General features: G+C 36.0%; 1 protein-coding gene across 1 annotated transcript; it reads left to right on the forward strand.

Moving 5' to 3' along the window:
- The first annotated feature begins 8,611 nt into the window (after positions 1 to 8,611).
- LOC134741195 (uncharacterized) lies at positions 8,612 to 10,675 on the forward strand. The gene is made up of 3 exons (XM_063673969.1): positions 8,612 to 8,693; positions 9,665 to 9,741; positions 10,475 to 10,675. Exons 1-3 carry the CDS (start codon positions 8,612 to 8,614, stop codon positions 10,673 to 10,675), a joined length of 360 nt encoding a protein of 119 aa, XP_063530039.1.
- The last annotated feature ends 9,619 nt before the right edge of the window (positions 10,676 to 20,294 follow it).

Below are 20,294 nucleotides of genomic sequence, written 5' to 3' on the forward strand. Positions count from 1 at the left end.
TACAGTTACTAAACTTACCTATATAATATCAAGGTACATATATTTTAAACTTGGCAAAAACGTATTGCATGGTACCATCGTATTGATGATGGCTGAAAGTGTATCGCGACCGACATGAGAGTTGAACCATAGGTGCATTCGTCATTTATTGATTTTTTACGGTTTCTATTAACTTCTTAATTAGGTATTTATATTTTTATGTGCATAATCTGAGGGTGATCCTTTAAAAGATAATCGGAAGGTAATCGTTTTGTAGTTTTGATACAGGTTAATAGGTATTTACCTAGTTACCCATTATTTACGACCATAAAAATAAATATTAAATATCTGTGAGAGATGCGAACAAATATATTCGTGTGTGTTTTTAGCCAAATTGTACCGAAACCGCTTTATCATTAACTCAGTTAGATGGTACTCTAATGGTCACTTTGTCAGGCTTCGGCATGAACTTGTATTCATGAAGAAATAAGCGTAAAATGTGTTTGCGTTTGTTTTTTAGCTTTAGTTGTAAGTTTAGTTTTTTGCATGCCAGATGCTGGTGAAATATGTGTTACTTATGTATAATATTGTCTGACCACCTTTTGTACCATATTTCATGCAAAATAAAGTTATTTTCTCTTTTTTTTTTTTTTTTTTTCATATTCAGTACTCACAAATTGTTTCATTGGGTTTATTAGATAGATAATGATGAATAAACCCATTTTCCTGTAATTCAATTCAGTTAGGTGTCTTTGTTACAATTGGATGATTCAAATTATTTAATTATTCAATATCACTTAAAAAAGTAAAATCATATTTTTAAACAGACACAAGGTACTTAGGTAATGACATCGCCTATGCCTTTAAGCGATCACGGTATTATAAATATATTTATATTTTTATGTATCCCATAACAATATTGGCGTGCGTATCCCGATAATTTGTATGGTTATATGCATATATAAACATTCAAAAATAGTCACCAAAATATATGCATTGTGCAGGGTATTACCACTTAGTTTATTCCATTTCATTTGTGGTAGAAGAGATTTTATCCAGCTTAAGTTTAGGAATTTCGATCAGATTCACATCACGTGACGTGATGTAGGTACACCTATTTAGCAATTCCCACTTTTAGAGACAAGTTATACTTATGTGGGTAATATAAAAACAATATAGGTACTATTGTATTGTTTCAATTATAAATTTACGAGGTAGTCTCGTGTTTATTCAAATTCAACCTCTGGGCGGATAAAAGTACCGTACTATGGGTTAGGTGTGAGTAAAATTTATTCTGTCACCTATAATTGGATATTAAAAATCCAAATGTATTTTATATGTAAGGATTTATTTTAAAAGGCAATGTAGTCTTGTACCGAACGTTTCGGCAGCTAGACCGACGTGTCTCTGACACGCACAAATCAAAAATGAACCGCGGAGCGCTGGTGAAAAAATTTAAAAGAAATATTTTTAATTCGAGGGTAGACTTCGAATGTTTTTCAAAATAAAACCGGTAAGGTTTTAGATTACATAAATAGGCCTACATGAATAAAGTATATTTGAACTTGAACTTAAAAGATAATTCTTTATTGCCCATAGAAAAACTTGGTGTTTTAAAATGTGCGTGGTTTTGATCGAGAACCGCTAGATTTATTAAATTGTGTTATGCATTGCTATCGTGTTGACTCACGGCCAACCCCAAGCAAATTCTATCTTCGTGACGACTCTAGGCCGCCCCCCAGGTTTATAGTTACCAGTCGTGGACTCACGGCCCGCGCGGTACTAAGTAAATGCAAGGTATTTGATCACAAAGTGTAAGTTTTTTTTTACAAAAATAGTTAAAATAGTTACACTTAAGTATCTGATTTTTCTTCAGGATCTGAAGAATCTATTATCACTCGGCAATTTTGCTTGAGTTTTTTCTGTTGGGCCATCTAAAACCAAATAAAAAGAAAGCCTCCCTCGTCTCTTTAACACAACACAATATGATTATTTAGGGCCCTTTGTTTCGTTGCGCGCTGTCCGATCTTAATTAAACCTTTGGTTGGTTCACGACCAACCCCCGGGCGCAATCGGTGTTCGAAGTACGAACAGACTTTCCATCGTGTTGGTTCACGACCAACCCCCAAGATAATTTTTTCCTTCGTGTTGGTTCACGACCAACCCCCAGGATGATTTATTCCTTCGTGTTGATTCACGACCAACCCCCAGGATGATTTATTCCTTCGTGTTAGTTCTCGACTAACCTCCAGGATGATGAACAATTTCAATAACAAATATATTTTATATTGCACAACGAATATGAAACGAATAATCCCACAGCTTACATCTCGTATTCTCGTATAAATCGTATAATGTCTGCACTAAGTGCACTACGTATAGGCATTTTAAACGACTTTCAAACAAAATTATGATTTTACGTGCGTTCGTTGCCTCGCAAGAATAAAGAATGAGCAATGGCGGCAAGCCGCGCGCCCCATCAAGACTAGGTAAAAAGGAGGGATAGACCTGTTTGAGTTAAAGTTTTTGCTACCTACTTTAAACATGCGATAAGTTGCCTAGTAGATTAAAGGACTACCTGGTTTTTATATCTGAAGAATGAAGCTTGAGAAATATAAAAGAACATACCTACTTTCGCAAAAGTTCCGTAAGACACATACATAAAAATATATTAAACAACCAAGCAATCTTCGACTTAATACGTGAGTAACCCCATAAAACTCCTGTGAGACAAACATATTAGATTATTTTAAACCGGGTCACTCACGTATTCTTAAGTCGAATAGCTCGACATATTTCGGTCCAATTTACGAGGACCACCAGTCCACCACACACACACACACAGTCACAGTGGTGGAGGTCGACCAGTGAAGACGTGTCGCGTCTCCGTGAAGACGGTCCTCGTAAATTGGACCGAAACATGTCGAGCTATTCGACTTAATAATACGTGAGTGACCCGGTTTAAAATAATCTAATATGTGTGAGTAACCCCGTTTGATATTTTTAATACCTTTTGCATTCAAATATTAGTAGAGATTCGGACTCACCTGTCACGCCTTATTGCAATTCAGTTTTCTCCGAATCCGGTTCGAAGGACCAAAAAATAAGTTATTATGTCGAATCCTATTGAATAATTTTCCACAAGTAACGTGCTTTTAGTACAAGATAAAATCAAAATGTCACTATTTTTACATGTTATTATTTTAAACCTAGAAAACGAATATAGTACCTAAAGCGCGTGAACATTTTAATACCAAACATATTGGAAGACTAAAACCTGATTTGGTACAAACTACTAGACGAAATATGAACAATATGAACATCCTTGTCTGTCTGAAGCTGTCTGTCTATCGCGGAGCAGCGCCGACAATGGACGGGGGCTTATCGGAGCGTCTTGGGCGTTAAGGGTAAGCCTTTTGAGAGTTTTATTGCATAATATTTTGCTGCATTAAAACAGTGTTTACTCACAATTACCGAAAAAACCAGTCCAAAAATAATGCAACATTTAATAGTTAATTTTATTAATCGTTAGCAAAAACCAGGCAAAAACGTTTATAAAATGATACTGTGCATAACGTAATGGAAACAACTGAGATGCAAAAACAATTTTTTTTTACAGTAATATTATATCACACTAATTGTTTTATAATATCACAATTATATCACTGATATATTTGCATTTGTCACAAAAATATTGATTCAAAAATTCATATTGCATTAAAATGATACTTAAAAAGAAACATGAATATGATGGTACTGAAACTTCAAAATATTTATCAGTACGGTTTTTACTCACTATTATTTTTAGAATATATTATTTGGGATTATTATTTTTACTGAAACTTGAAATTGAATCGATTTATTTTCGAGCTACAAAGTTTTAAGAGTAGATATTTACGTTCATTTCTTGACGTATTTATTTACTTTTTATTCGTTGAATATTTTGTGAGACAATACCAATTGGAAAAATCTTACCGGGATTCGAACCCAGGACCATCGGCTTCACAGGCAGGGTCACTACCCACTAGGCCATACCGGTCGTCAAATTATAATTAATTTAAAAAATTTAAATCTTGTTTGTAATGAAATCAAACTATGAAAACGGATTATATCGCGTATATTGAATTTATAATTAGTAGTCTATGATTGTTCATTATTTTAGTGTGTGGGTATTTTTGCATTTTGTAATTTTTCCTCAGTCACCCGTTGACCACGAACGCTGTAAAGAGTTCGAAACGTCGGGATGAATTATAAATTCAATATACGCGATATAATCCGTTTTCATAGTTTTATTTCATGAGTAACTATCGCGGTAACCGAAGACAATATCTTGTTTGTAATATTAAAAATAAATCAGAGACATGTAATAAAAATGTAATATAACTGAAAATATTAAGAAGCATCGCCTTAAACAGTCTTGCAGGCGTCGTCTGGCTGGAGACAGTCGATGTTATCGCATCGGCTTCTGATGTTGAAGGAACAATGAGTCTCAATATGCCCGGTTACTCTTGTAAGTCTGTATTGTAACTGGTCTATCACAGACATGTCACTTGCTTAGAAATTAAACCTAGCTTAGTTTAACTGCAAGAAACCTATTATCAAAGAGGATATAATAAGATAGAGCGGTACTGTCATAGTAAATTTTGTAACTACTGTAAATTCACTGCCATCTATCGACATACTTTAAAACTAAAAATGAAGATTTATAAAAATACGTTTAAATGTATTTAAATACTAGCTTTTGCCCGCGACTTCGTCTGGGTGGACTTAGTAAACCCAGCTAGAGTAAGAATAGCGCCTGGAGAAAGTCTTATAATATGCACACAAATATTAGGCAACTCATTAATTATCTCAATTCCACCATGATTCCACCCCGCTTTTCACCCTCTTAAGGGATGATTTTGGACCCAGGACTCAAACTCAACTAAATCGGTTCAGCGGTTTAAGCGTGAAAAGGTAACACACAGACAGACAGACAGACAGACTTTCTCATTTATAATATTATTTAAATTAAATTTAAATTTAAATATGGATAAATGATTTTTTTATTTGCATTAATTATTTTTATTTGATTTTGACCCATGTTCTTTAACAGATATGTGTTAAAATTATAAATAACAAACGAAACCGTCAACGCCCTCTATACGAGAGTAGGCCAAAGCTAGTGGCGCCGTCTGATCGAGAATCAAATGTTTGTGATTTTCTAGGCACGTTTTATCCTTAGACTGTATCCATCTATTACGGAGTTATATCTATCTTTGCTATCGGACAAAAAGCCCGAATACCTGTTTACCAAAATTCGTATATCCTCTTTCCATAAACGACACGGTACTCGTTCCACCAGACGATGTCTCCTAGAAGCACATCTTCACAAAACCGTTGCTTTTACAGGCTGCTTTCGGTATCTCGCAACCAGGTGTTGGAACAATATTCCTCCACCTATTCGTGTTATGAAAACTAAGCGTAGTTTCAAATTTCATTTCAAAAACATTCCTTTTAGAGAAGCAAAGTTTGGGAATTCCTCACGGTTACCTGGTTGCTGATTACCGAATTTAGTCTTAGTAATCCTGCTTAAAAATAAATATTTTCTCTAAATCACATTTGACACTATATACATGCTAACCACACTGACACTTCTATGTCACAACTATGTGCAAGCATTAAATGTCTCTATAGTTTAAACTGTGTCACTAGTTATTTATTAATAATTAATTAGGTAAGTACTAACTTTCGACTATTTCATTATTTTCCACTGTTTTTTGTTGACGTGATCAGGTCCTGGCAGAAAATCAGTGCTTTTCCTAATGGGTGAAGCGTAATACTGAGCCAGAACCTTTTTGTTTTGCTGCGACGCACACAGGATTTTTATTTGTATAAAACAGTATTTTTATGTATTTTTTCCTTTTTCTCTACATATTATGTAAAAATCGGTGTGACTTATTTGTTGTTGTAATTTTTATTTTTTTTCTGGATTGTTCTGTGTACCTATGTTATTTCTGTATTTGAATATTTTGTGTGTATTGTGGCAAACAAATAAACAGTTTATCTATCAATCTATCTATCTATCTATCTATCTATCTATTATGAATTAGTTCGCCTTTGTACACCTATAATTTGTTTTGTGTTAAAGTTTATATGAATACCATACCTAATATGTATTAGGTATGGTATTCATATAAACACATTCATATAGCCTAGTAGATATGTACTTACTAGGCTAAGGAATCATATACCTATACTATACCTACCTAAATTTGGCGTTAGTATTAGAATTTATATTTAGAAATTTTTTTTTTCGCATCGCACTGCACCCACCTTAACAATTTCTGTTTGGCCCAGTGGTTGACTGGTAGAGAATGCCTCAAGGCATTAAGTCCGCCTTTTGTACTTGTTCTTGTGCAATAAAGTTTAAAATAATAAATAATAAATAAATAAAATAAAATTTTAAGGCAAAAAAGGCCTTGAAGTCGCTCACGCTCATTGGTGCATGCGAAATCACCAAGACAATCGTCAAGGTCGTGTCAAAACCAGTTCAAACCCATAACAATTTGTTTAATCTGAATCAGGCTCAAGGTAATATCAAAATAAGATCCAATTTCTAAAACAGAACTGGCTCCAGTGATGAATGTACTGGTTTTGATTTATGACCAATGGACGGATATTGAACGAGTAACAGGTAACATCAGTAAATAAAGGCAAAAAATGCTATTTTTCGATAAAATTGACAGGTTGATGAAGCATCGGGTTGGCGGGTGACGATGAGTTCGGATGTTTTGGGATAATTCATTGTTATTCTCAAATTTAACTGGTTTTGAAGGAGAAAGTGAACACCGCTTCTCCATGTCCATACAAACGTAGTCCCTATTTTGAAGAAGCTGACGTGCCCTTTCCACTTAAGGTCCTTTTAGCTTGACTGTCAGTGACACGCTGATGGCACTCGTAGACCTCGCCTACGTAAACCCGCAGGCCTCGTAGACTTGCTACGGATTACGGCGTAGCACACGTTGTGTTATCTCCTCTACGAACAAATCGAAATATTTGGGAGCATAACTTTCAGCATAACGCGCCAATACATGTATGGACATGTACAGTCGAGTTCATAAATATGTATACATTTCTACTCCTTAATCCACTGCAAGAAGGTGAAAATATGTACACATATTTATGAACTCGACTGTACGAGCGAAATGCACGATATTTAAAACATCTGTTAGATGTCAGTCTGATATCAGTATACGTCTGAATTGGCCTGTTAATCATGAAGTCGCGCTTGAAATCGCCATTCTTTAAGGACGAGTGAGTTATGAAATGAAAATGAAACGAAAAATCTTTATTTTCAGGCAAGTACTTAGTGGCTTACATTATATCTAAAACTATCATACATATTTATTATAAAATTTGGAACACACATTATGGCTGCGATGCGTTTGCGGAACTTGACACCCTTCGGCCAAAACTCCTCGATCCTCCTGAATGTCTAGGTTCAGTCGGAACATTGTAGAAAATACAAGAAAGCGCCAAAATTATTCCCATATTATTCGTACATTCGATACCATTTTCCAAAAAATAACATCACAATTCTGTCAATCACTTCATACAAACTGTCTCCCATAATCCTCAACTCATAGTCACAATACGCTGTAGTAACAGAGTGTCGCCCGAGATTTATGACATGACAGTGATTCGGCTGTTCACACTGTCACCATCATTTTTGCAACCTTTAACACCCTTAACACAAGGCAACAGAGTCGATTATCGCTTTAAAAAACTGTTGTTAACACAAATACTAAATATAAGAAGTCTTTACCGTTTTTTTGCGGTTGATAAAGTCTTTATTACTAGGGAATAAAGTCAATTTTAGCGTACGCTGGCTGTTTTGAACTAGTTAAGTACTTCGAACAGTTATTGAGTATGAAAGCAAATTGATGCACTCTTTTTTATAAAAGATTTTTGCTAAACTAAACTCTCTTGCGAGTTATTAAGGTGCTTTTTTGCGTGGTGCTTTGATAAAAAGAGCTTGGGTGTTTCCTGAAATACAGATGGCAAACATTAGAGAGCAGAACAGAAGACCGTCGTTGGTAAGGGGTAATTATGAAACATGTCCTCGACGTTTAGATAACCATCAAATGAATTGTGGATCAGTTTGATTTAGGTTAATCGCAAACAAATGGAGATCGATTAAAATTTTATAATACCCATTTTGTACCATTTGGAAATGAAAGTAGGTCCATGCAGCGCGCACAAGTTGTTGTTTGCAGAAATCGCGAAGCGTCTGGTTGACATAAATATACCGTCACGCGCCGTTATTCGACAATCACGGAGCCATTTAGGGTTCTAGCTGAATTGGACACTCCATAGCGTCAGTATTGCCATTCAATTTAGCTAGGACCCTAAATGGCTCAACAATCACGGAGCGTGACCATATATGTATATAATACATGGGTTAAGGTACTAAATAAAAAAATACAGACTGAACGGAACCGACAAAAATCTCGTAGTTATCAGCAAGTAACTAGTTCAATTATTTGTAACGAATCAATACTATACAAAATATAAATTACTTAATTAGCGAAAAGCAGAGAGAATGGCTAGATGGTATTTAAAATATTGTTATCGTTTAGTTTGGTCGCCCATGTCGCCGCTCGCCCGCTCGCTGGTCGCGCTAGGCGCGCTGCTCGCCGCCGCCGACGCCGAATGCAGAACAAAGATGATAGGTAAATGCGAGGTCATCTTACGAGGAGGAACTTAATAAGTTTATGTCTTTACCTAAAGTATAATAAACAGTCTCTACTGCATAACTGCAGCATTATTGCAGCGCGACATCATCATCGTCATAACTCTTAAGAGCCTGGCTCTTGTCGGTGGAGTAATCGCCACTCCGTTCTTCTTTCTGCCACTGTTTTGAGCTGCTGTCACTACGTTGATTTTCTCCTTGGCTTGGTCCAAAAACGCACGTCTCGGTCTTCCTCTGCCTCTCCTTTTTTCTATTGCAGCGCGACGTGCCGACTTAAATGTCAAAATCGAACCTCTTCTGTACTACTACTCTCTCCCGGCCGGTTTCGACCACGGCGACTGCTGAAGACGCTCATGTGCCCGCGTGCGATCTTATTAACAAAGACCCGTGCACATAACGGCAACCTGTCAAACTCTTCTGTACCCGTACCATGAGTCACTGACAGTGTCAAAACTGGCATACGCGCTAACGTCTACGTAATTTACTTTCCATACATTTCGCTCGCACTAATATTATGCGAGTACGAGCGAGATACATAGAAAGTAAGTTACGTTCTCTATAGCGTTTGTCAGTGCCAAAATGGTGGTAGCCACACATGGTGTTACAGGTGGACACCTGGACATGGACGGTTGTTGGCGATTACCGTCTGCTCGTCTGCCTTCTAACATAAAAGTGTAAAAGTGTAGAGCAATACGAGCAGCGGCGCTTAGAAGACTTGGATGCTAAGCGCCATCTCCGTAAGACGCGCCCGAAGCCTTCGTACACCTACACCTACAATTCAGCCGGCCAGCTGCATTGCGTACCATGCAATCGCATCTTCAAAACCAAGTTTGGCTTCGCAAGCCACATTAGAGCGTTCCATGTTTCCCATTAAAAACGGTTGGAGTCGCCGTCGTCGGACACGGCGAGGAGGACATTATCATTATTATTATTGTTTTTTGGTATTTTCAGGTTATGTAACGAAAACGGATACCGGCTGGAACGTATATGATGCTGCTCCTGGAGGAGATGTCGTTTATCTTCCTAAGGTAACATAAAAAAATTGTATAGGACATTATTACACAAATTGACTAAGTCCCACAGTAAGCTCAATAATAAGGCATGTGTTGTGGGTACTTAGACAACGATATATATAAATACTTAAATATATAGAAAACACCCATGACTCAGGAAGAAATATTCGTGCTCATCACACAAATAAATGCCCTTACCAGGCTTTGAACCCGGGACCATCGTCTTCATAGGCAAGGTCACTACCCACTAGGCCAGACAGGTCGTTTTGTATATGTATAATATAAAAACACACATCAATTATAATTTTTAGCCACGTAGCTAAAAATATAGCAAATAATTTCCTGCCTCACACTGCTAAACTGTAGAATGAACTGTCGCCTGCGGTATTTGCGATACAACCTTGTTAGAAGAATTAAACGCAAACGAGTCTAGCAACACAATTTGTGTCACGGCACTATTAAAAAAAAAAAAACTCTTCTTGTCTATGTCTAACATCCGTGAGTTTCATTCTGTTTTTCCTTAAGCCCTTAAATATTAATTAAAGCACTAATCAGCTAAATATAAGAGGTTTCTAAGAAACCTCAAATCCTTCAAGAACTAAAGCATAGTTACTTCCATCTTAAATGCCAGCAACGCACTTGCACTTTTTTTTCAACGTCTGTATGAAGCGGTTTAGTTTTAAAATACCTAATTTGATTGATTGTCATTAGAGATCCCGATATCTTCAATCTGTTATGTTTCATATAGACCTACTACATAACAGAAACAGTGGGTGAGAAGATAACCGTCTGCAATAAAGATCCCAACGCGCCGCCGCCGGTAATAGAGGTGGCGACGCCGACGCAGTTCTCACAAGTGACCATAGCGTGTTATGAAGATGAGTGTCCGCAGGGATCAACGGTTAATGTTACAAAGTATATTGAAGATTATTTTGTGATCTGGCCATAGTTGATAATTAGACGCCATTTAGCGGAAAGGATCCATCCTCTAAAATTTGCCATTTAAATCAATGACTTTTCGTTTTGACAAAAATTTCAAATTCTATTGACAGTTTTTTGTGGATTGGAGCCTTTTCCCTAAATGGCGTTTAATTAAGATAATAATGTAAAAAAATAATAGGTGTTAATGTTATGTCTCCGAATTCTTTTGGTTAAAGCGTGATTTCATAGACAGCAAGTTAAATTATTTATTTATATAAACTTGATTGCGCAAAGTATGTACAGTAATGTACAAACGGCGGACTTAGCGCCAAATGGCATTATCAACCAGTCAACAAAACAAGAACATAATGTTGAATAGTACATTGAAGAATACTGAGTAGTTTGGCCTCAGGATAAAGATCTTTGTGACGCCGTCTGCATTCTTACATGTAACAGTGTGACCACACTCTAACAATTCACCATATAACTACGATACAATATTTAATATATAGAATACAAGATTCTAGCGAACGACACTGTTTAAAACAATTGCAATATTATCTGCAAAACGCGGAAAAAACGATTTAAATATATCTTCCTAAAATCACTTGAAGCCAATATAAACCTGAAAAACTCGTTCAAACTCACGAAGGAACATAAAACGCACTTTTTGTTGCCAACTTTCCGGTCTGGTGCTTCAGCAAGCATTGACACAATAAATTGATAAATTTTAAACTTTATGGTAACGATATAAGGTACAGTTATTATATTAAAAATATGAACATATGCTTTATGTATGTACCTAATTACTAACACTTTTATGGGCTTTGCCTGAAATAAATGGTTTATTATTATTATTATATTATTATTTAATGTCTTGGTAATTTCAAACAGATAGATTGCTTCTTTCTGATATTTGTAAACTCCTTGGCCTCTCCGATATATACACTATACACCGATATCACAGAATAAGTAATAGTATTATCATACTCGTACAGAACGGCTACGCACCGCCCCGCCCCGACTCGAATTACCTCGCCCCGCGACACCAGATTGACGGCCGTTTGCCGACCGCTCAGTACTATTTTTAAGCAACTCACACGCATGTACAGACGTGCCGTTCACACATAGAAACGCAAGTGATTTTTGATTTATAGCGTGTCCGCCCTGTGACGTTATATACACTATACGCTATACACTTAGGCAACCGTGCACACTCACTCACACACAAATCGCATAGACATTTACATACATACACGAACATTCAGAAGACTTAGGTATAGGATAATTTTAATTAAGTAATACCGTGACACCAAGCTAAGTAAGGACCATTTAGCGCAACTCTACATTTTGTGTAATTATTCTTAGTTTTAGTTTTATGTTCGAATTTAAACTGTTGTGAGACATACTAACATTAAATCATTATACGGTTTAGACTTACTTGTTTCAGTCACTCGCGCGACATGTTTCGGAGAGCCTAGTGAGTTCGTGCTGTGTGGCGCTACAAGTGTTGGGTGACCCAAACCCAAACACACCACTGTGCCCGCCTACAACGATAGCGCAAGACCTCCCCCAACCGGCTTTCTCAGCGCGCGCGCAGCGAGCGACGCGGCGCGCGGCAGCGGCAGTACGCAATACACGGTCGTCGTGAACGCTGCTCGCACTATTAGTGCTTGAGAAAGGAGACCTAGGCTCTCCGAAACATGTCGCGCGAGTGACTAAAACAAGTGAGTCTAAACCGTAAAATGATTTAATGTTAGTTTTATGTTATTGTGCTAATAAATGCTTTTTCTTTCTTCTTTCTTTCTATATCTGATGGCGAATGTACAATGGTGGTTCGTGGCCAGATTTAATTGATCGATTATAAGCCTATTACAAAAATAATTAGTACGTTGATTTAGACCGATGGATTGATTGCTCTGTGCATACTGGTTAAGTTGATACTAATATAATATATGTAGCTGAGACATATCCCTAATAATATTATAAATGCGAAAGTAACTGTCTATCAAGGGAAACCGAGGTGAGTTGAAACAACGTCAATTTTGCGGTATCTTTAATCATCTTAAGGCAAGGACGCATGTTGAGTAACCCACGGACGGTGGGGCGCGGCTGAACATCGTTTGATCAGCTCGATAACGGTTATATAATTCTCAAAATTGATGGTGTTAAACCCACCTCTGTGTTAACTCACCTCGTTCACCCCTACCCTTCATGCTTTAACCGCGAAACCGATTTAGATGAAATTTGGTACCTAATGCTTAAGTTCGAGGCCCGAGAGAGAAGATATGATACTAAGTTTTTATCAATCATCGGACGAAGACGTGGGCATAATATATGGTTAACTTGTATTATATGTATAGTGACAAACAGTTCAATTTGCATTGTGGTTAATGATTATCAATGCTTTCTACTAAATTGACTGCTGAATGCTTAAATAATTAGATGGATATACCTAGTTTTTTTAAAACTATTATAGAAACAATGCCATCAGACTAGAATCGAAATAAAACTACTGAAATGACAAACGAAACATATTTCCTGAGCTGGACGAGGCTCGTTTTAACGTGGAAATAATAAAACTACCGGTTCCAACTGTATTTTGGGTCAAACGAAAAATGGAGCCTCTATGCTTCTAATATTACATTTGTCATTTTTAGGAGTTTTGGTATTTTCTTGTTTAATTTGTCGAGACTAGGTACTATATTTCAATTGTTTTTAGGGTTCCGTACATAAAGGGTAAAAACGAGACCCTATTACTAAGACTCCTCTGTCCTTCTGTCTGTCCGTCTGTCTGTCAGGCTGTATCTAATGAACCGTGATAGCTAGACAGTTGAAATTTACACAGATGATGTATTTCTGTTGCTGCCATAACAACAAATACTAAAAACAGAATAAAATAAATATTTAAGGGGATCCCATGCCTCAATGACCTTCGATTTGAATCCCTTAGTTTTCTAATGTTTTTTTGTAGCTTATCATATTAACAGCAACGGATTTTAGCAATATAGTATCCCATATTTACTTCAAAGTTCATTGTTTTCGAAATATTTGGCATCAAAGTTGAACAATTTTAGACCAAAAAACTGGTTTTCTGGCCATAACTTTTGTGTTAATTAGTTTAAAATTAAAACCTTAGACAAATTTTTAGAGACGTCTAAGACGAACCCAAATATGTAGATTTCGTATAAGTAAGATCTTTCACAGCAATCGAGATACGAAAAAAGTGTTTTTTTAGACAATGTTTAAAACAATCATAAATAAATAAGTATTCATTTTTTTCACAATCCGGTAGACAAAAATGGAGATAAAAGATTGAAGAACCGATAGCCGCTTGTCTTATAATTATATATGAAGTGCAAAAGAAGGAGATACGATTCAAAACTTGTTAAAAATCGATGAAAACCTTGTAATATCAGTGGTAATAGTATCCGAAACAAATGTATCAGTATAGAACGTTTCCGAACGCATCTTTTAAAAATTGATATGTAATGTAAAATGGGTGACCCCGCGCTCTTTGCCTAGAAGCTGCCGCAACGCTAAGAACCATATATGTAAGAAAACCTAATTATTTAATAAAAACAAGTGTTAATACAAACCGGTGTTTACTTAAAGCTTACACTACTACATGGCGCAGTCGAAGAAGAGCTAAGCTCCTACTAAAAAAGAAGAAATAAAATAATATCAAGACAAAGAAGATATCAAGAATTCAAGATGTCGGGTATAGAATACCGCATGCCGGCACCGTTAAATCTCGAGGTAATTGAAGAGTTATATCCGCAATGGCTTAGATTTAAACAAGCATTCAGAATATTCGTGTCAGCGGCGGGTTTGGAGAAGATCACGGAAATCAGAAAAGCATCAGTTCTACTTAACTGTATCGGTCAACCGGCGCAAGAATTATATTTTAACACGTTAAAAAAAGAAAATACAGAAAATTCCGATAAATTAGAAGATGTAATAACACTGTTCGAAGAATATTTTAAGCCAAAAACCAACGTGGTGATTAACACGTGGCAGTTCAACAAAAGAATACAAGAAGAAGGAGAAAGCTTTGATACGTACTATACAGAGCTTCGTAAAATAGCAAAAAATTGTAATTTTGACTCACAACTGGACCGGATGCTACGGGACCGAATCGTAGTTGGCATCAGAGAGCAGCGGGTGCAACAAAAACTGTTAGAAATAAAAGATCTAACTCTTGAAAAAGCAGTGGACGCCTGCAGATCAGCGGAGCTTTCCCGGGAACACGTGCGGGTCCTGGCAAAGCAGACCATGGCGGAGGTGGATGCAGTTCAGAGGCATTCACCAGCGCAGCACTCCAAGTCATCTCAGCTAGCATCAAAGTCTTCAAGTAGTCAAGCTAAGTATAATCAACAACACCTAACCTCACTTAACAATAAGATATATAAATGTAAAAAATGTAACACAGAGCATGGCCCGCGGGCGTGTCCGGCCTATGGCCAGCGATGTGAAAATTGTAACAGGTACAATCATTTTAAAGTTGGGTGCAAAGTAATCAACCAAATTGAATGTTTTGAGCAGGAAAATAATTATGAAATGATCTGACTAGTTAGGGTGTGTCACTCGAGTAGCGAATGCAACTGTAAGTGGACCGAGTCTTTAAAAGTCAACAACAAGTCTGTAATTAACTTCAAGTGTGACACAGGGGCCCAAGCAAATATTTTGTCATTAAAAGATCTTAAAAAAGTTGTCAATGATGAAAATGATATAAAACTGTCTGAGACAAGAAGTATTTTAGTAGCTTTTGGAGGTTCACGCATTGTTCCTGAAGGAAAAATAACACTAACACTGACACTTAATGATGTTCAGTACAATACACAGTTTATAATAGTAAAACAAGATGTCAAAGCCATTTTAGGCCTGTGTTCCCTGTTTAAGCTAAACTTCATTCCTAATAAAAACATAAACACAATTGATGAGTCCCAATGGGATAAAAAATTAATTTATAAACAATATGGTGAACTGTTTCAGGGTGTTGGAGAGTTTAATGAACCACTGGTGCTGCACACTCAACCAGATGTAGAACCTGTGGTGAGGCCGCCACGTCGGGTGCCTAACGCAATCAAACCTCGGCTTGCGGAGAAACTAAGATCGTTGGAAGAACGACAGATCATCACCAAGGTCGAACATCCTAAGAATTTTGTGAGTAATCTTGTCATCATTGAAAAGAAAGACAAATCACTAAGAATATGTCTAGATCCTAAGGATCTTAATAGTGTGCTAGTCAGGGAATATTATTTAATACCTACTCTTGAGGAGATTGTCCCCAGATTGTCAAATAAAAAATATTTTTCAGTGCTCGATCTATCAGAAGGATTTTATAACATAAAATTAGACGAAAAATCCAGTGATCTCTGTACTTTTAATAGCCCGTTTGGCTGCTACAAATTTAATCGGTTGCCCTTTGGGTTGTCCGTAGCACCGGAAATTTTTCAGAAGTATAACGAAAGGGCATTTGGAGACATTCCTGGAGTAATAATTTATTGTGATGATTTATTAATATGTGCTGACAGTGAATCGGAGCATGATGCAATTTTAGCAAAGGTGTTTGAAAGAGCTAGAAAACATAATGTCCGGTTCAATAAAAATAAATTTCAATATAAAATGAATGAAGTCAAGTATTTTGGTCACATATTTTCTTATGAAGGTATGAAAATAGACCCTGAAAGAATAAAAGCTATTAACAGTATTAAAAGTCCCAGTAACAAAAAAGACCTACAAGTGTTTCTTGGAATGGTAAATTATCTAAGGAAATTTGTTCCAAACCTGGCAAAAATTGCATCACCACTCCAATTACTTCTTAAGAAAAATGTGGATTGGTTATGGACAGATGTACATGAAAATTCATTTAATAAAATAAAATTATATGTCACCGAGGCACCGGTTCTGCAAAACTTTGATGTAAAACAACCGGTGGTTATACAATGTGATGCCTCAAAAGATGGCCTTGGGTGCTGCTTACTTCAAAATGGAAAACCTGTTTGTTTTGCATCGAGGAGTTTGACAGCATCAGAGAGGAATTTCTCACAAATAGAAAAAGAGCTTCTAAGTGTAGTCTGGTCAACCAAGAAATTCCATTACTATATTTATGGGCAAAAGTGCACTGTTCTTAATGATCACAAGCCACTGGAAACCTTACTGAAAAAATCGATACATGAGGTTCCATCGCCCCGACTTCAAAGATTAAAATTAAAATTACTCAAATATGACATTGAATTTCAGTACCTTAAAGGTAAATTTATGTATATTGCTGACCTTCTGTCGCGTGCTTTCATGTCTGGTAATGAAACTGATGAACCATACATGTATGATGTCATTCACTGTGTCGGCCTAGCAAATAACTTGCAGTGCACTAATGAATTTAAAAAAGAATTAATTTCTGAAACTAATAAGGACACAGAATTGTCAAATCTTAAAGAATTTACTAAAAATGGATGGCCAGATAAAAAGCAGATTCCAGATAACATGCAATATTATTTTAAATTCAAAGATGATATTACTCTTGATGAAAATTTGTTGTTTATGAATCATAGATTATTAATACCTAAATCCTTACGCACAGACATAATTAAAAAATTGCATGAAGGCCATCTTGGTATGACTAAAATGAAAAATCTAGCTAGAAGTATGTATTATTGGCCCAAAATTGATGAACATCTAGATAAGTTTGTAAGGCAGTGTTTTGTTTGTCAAACATATCAAAACAACAACACAAAAGAGCCACTACTATGTCACAACATCCCAGACTTGCCTTTCTCAAAACTAGGAACAGACATAATGGAGTATAGAAATAAAAGCTATCTTGTGATATATGATTATTTTTCAAAATGGCTAGAAGTAAAACCAATTAGTAATAAAAGCGCCAAGTCTGTCATAAGTAGTCTAATAGATATTTTCTGTATATTTGGTGTACCAAGTGAGATAGTCTCTGATCATGTTCCGTTAGACTCACGAGAATGTAAAAATTTTGCTAATATATGGGGATTTAAATTTACCTACACTAGCCCTAGGTACGCACAGTCGAATGGTATGGCTGAAAAGGCTGTACAAATTGCTAAAAAAATGCTTATCAAATGCCAGGAGGACAACACAGACTACAGATTAGCGCTTTTACAATATAGATCATCTCCTGTTTGTGGCACTAAATTTTCACCAGCTGAATTGTTAATGAATAGAAAAATAAAAACGAAATTACCAGTCACATCTAGATATTTAATGCCAAGACTGAATATTAATATTAAAAGTGAGTTTCATAAGACTGTTTCTAGAAATATACTAAACTATAATGCTAATACCAAAAGGAAAAATAATTTTGTTGTTGGTCAGAAAGTCTGGTTTAAAAAAGAATGTAATAGTAATAAGTGGCTACAAGGCCAAATTGTTAAAAACAATGGACTGAGGTCCTATGATGTTATTGATAACAATAATGTTAGGTACACTAGAACTTCGTATCATGTTCGACCTGGGTGATTGGTAGTCTTCCGGTGCTATGCAACTGGTTGAGTGTGTGGCTACATAGACCCTTACATTGTGTATTTTAGCATACTTACATTATTAGGCACAAGGTAGAATTTAAAAAAAAAAAAAAAAAAAAACAGGCTCAGGTTATTTTTGTAAAGACAACTTAGTAAACTTAAGAATATTTGTAGTGGTAGTTAAAACTTAAATTTTGTATTTTCATTTGTAATGCAGCGTTAGTTAAAAAGAAAAGGGGGAAGAGATTGTATGAAATTTAAAAAAAAAGAAAGGGGAAGATGTAATATCAGTGGTAATAGTATCCGAAACAAATGTATCAGTATAGAACGTTTCCGAACGCATCTTTTAAAAATTGATATGTAATGTAAAATGGGTGACCCCGCGCTCTTTGCCTAGAAGCTGCCGCAACGCTAAGAACCATATATGTAAGAAAACCTAATTATTTAATAAAAACAAGTGTTAATACAAACCGGTGTTTACTTAAAGCTTACACTACTACAAACCTCATGTAGCCCCTTAAGTGGGGCTCCCATACAACATCATCATTTTTGCCGTTTTTTGCGTAATTGTACGTAGTCCTTCGTGCGCGAGTCCGACTCGCACTTGGCAGGTTTTTTATTTTTACATGTGCGTAAACCAGATAAACCTTTACTAGCGTAATTAGATAAATAATGATTTGACTAGTTAAGGTACCCTTCGAATTCAGACTGCACCAGCATTAGAGCATTAGGTACTTACTGCTGCATTAGTGCGACAAATGTCAAAATCAATGTTGCTGCCCAGATGTTCGACATTTGCGGCAGTAATGCAGTCGCGCTGCAACACTGCTGCAGTCGACTGCAATGCTGTAAGATACGTCAAAAATCATGTAAATTTCTCGATAAAGTGAGGTCTAATCCAGATATAAATTTTGGTGTCTTGTTCTGTCTATTATCATTAGGAGGTCCCAGGTTCCAATCCATGTAAGTGCATTTATTGTGTGTGTGTAAAATTCCCACAACCCTAATTTATTGAGCTTACTGAGGAACTACGTCGATTTTTCGAAAATTGTCCTATAATATTTATTTATTTATTATTAATGCTGATTTTAAACTCTCCCTCCATTATTGTATACCAATGAAACAATTATAAAGTTTTATTCACCCATTGCACCTCACGTTTCCACGTTTCAACAAAAAAAACAACCATTATATAAAATAAAACACGTTAAAAACTGACACACGCCCAGCCGCGAACAAAGCAATTAAAAACAAAATACTTTCATACTCTACCAAATTGGTTTTCATTGAATCTGTATAACATTTAACATTGTCCTGGTGCAACTTTTAAGTTCGGACCAGGAAATTGACACAAACATGGGACAGGAAGGTGTTTGACGATAAAATTAACCTGTCCATGTCAACTATTCAAAGACTATAAACCCTCCCTATGGCAGGCCCTTCAAATATCTTCTGGGTCCTAATTTAAAATATAGGTAATTGAGGAAATATAATATATCTTTACCGTATTTTTATTATTTAAGTCTTGAGCACTCTGACCCTCAATTAAATTGGTTGCATTTAAATGGTAAATTGGGATTAGGAATGACATTTTTATTTGCATTTGTTTTTTATTATGTGTTTCATATGTGTTTTATTTTTATTTTGACATTTGTGACTATTTGTTCTTTAACATTTTTTTTTGTATTTCATGTTACATTATGGGTATTAACCTGAAATAAATGATTTGAAATTTGCAATCATTTAAAATGATATCTACTCCATATAAAATGAACTGTCATAGGGAAAGGGAAAAAGTGACTAAGCCCTTCAGTGCCACCACTGCTTGCTGTGTTAGGGTTTTTTTTTTTTCTTCGAACCCGACCTCCACAGGTCGGGTTCGAACCCGCTCGACGGCCATTATAGAGTAGTTATAATAGGTACGTATATAGTAACTTGACTACTTAAAAAAACACTATTCAACCCATTAATTAAATAAAAAATATTTTAATTAGTTTTCTAAGTTGTATTCCTGTATATAATAATCGAATTTAAATTATACCGGGTGTTTTCTGTAACAGGAGCATTAAATTAATCTGTAGGCTGTACTCCTCAAACTGACCAACATTTGTTCAGCAACTTTTAAAAATAACTTGTGTTTTTATTTTC

The sequence above is a fragment of the Cydia strobilella genome, chromosome 4, assembly GCF_947568885.1.
Source record: "Cydia strobilella chromosome 4, ilCydStro3.1, whole genome shotgun sequence".
In the NCBI taxonomy this organism is placed as follows: Eukaryota; Metazoa; Arthropoda; class Insecta; order Lepidoptera; family Tortricidae; genus Cydia; species Cydia strobilella.

Coding starts and splice junctions, on each gene's coding strand:
- LOC134741195 (XM_063673969.1), top strand. CDS start 8,612: ATGTCGCCGCTCGCCCGCTCGCTGGTCGCGCTAGGCGCGCTGCTCGCC. Junction 8,694..9,664: donor ATGCAGAACAAAGATGATAG/GTAAATGCGAGG, acceptor TGGTATTTTCAG/GTTATGTAACGAAAACGGAT. Junction 9,742..10,474: donor ATGTCGTTTATCTTCCTAAG/GTAACATAAAAA, acceptor TGTTTCATATAG/ACCTACTACATAACAGAAAC.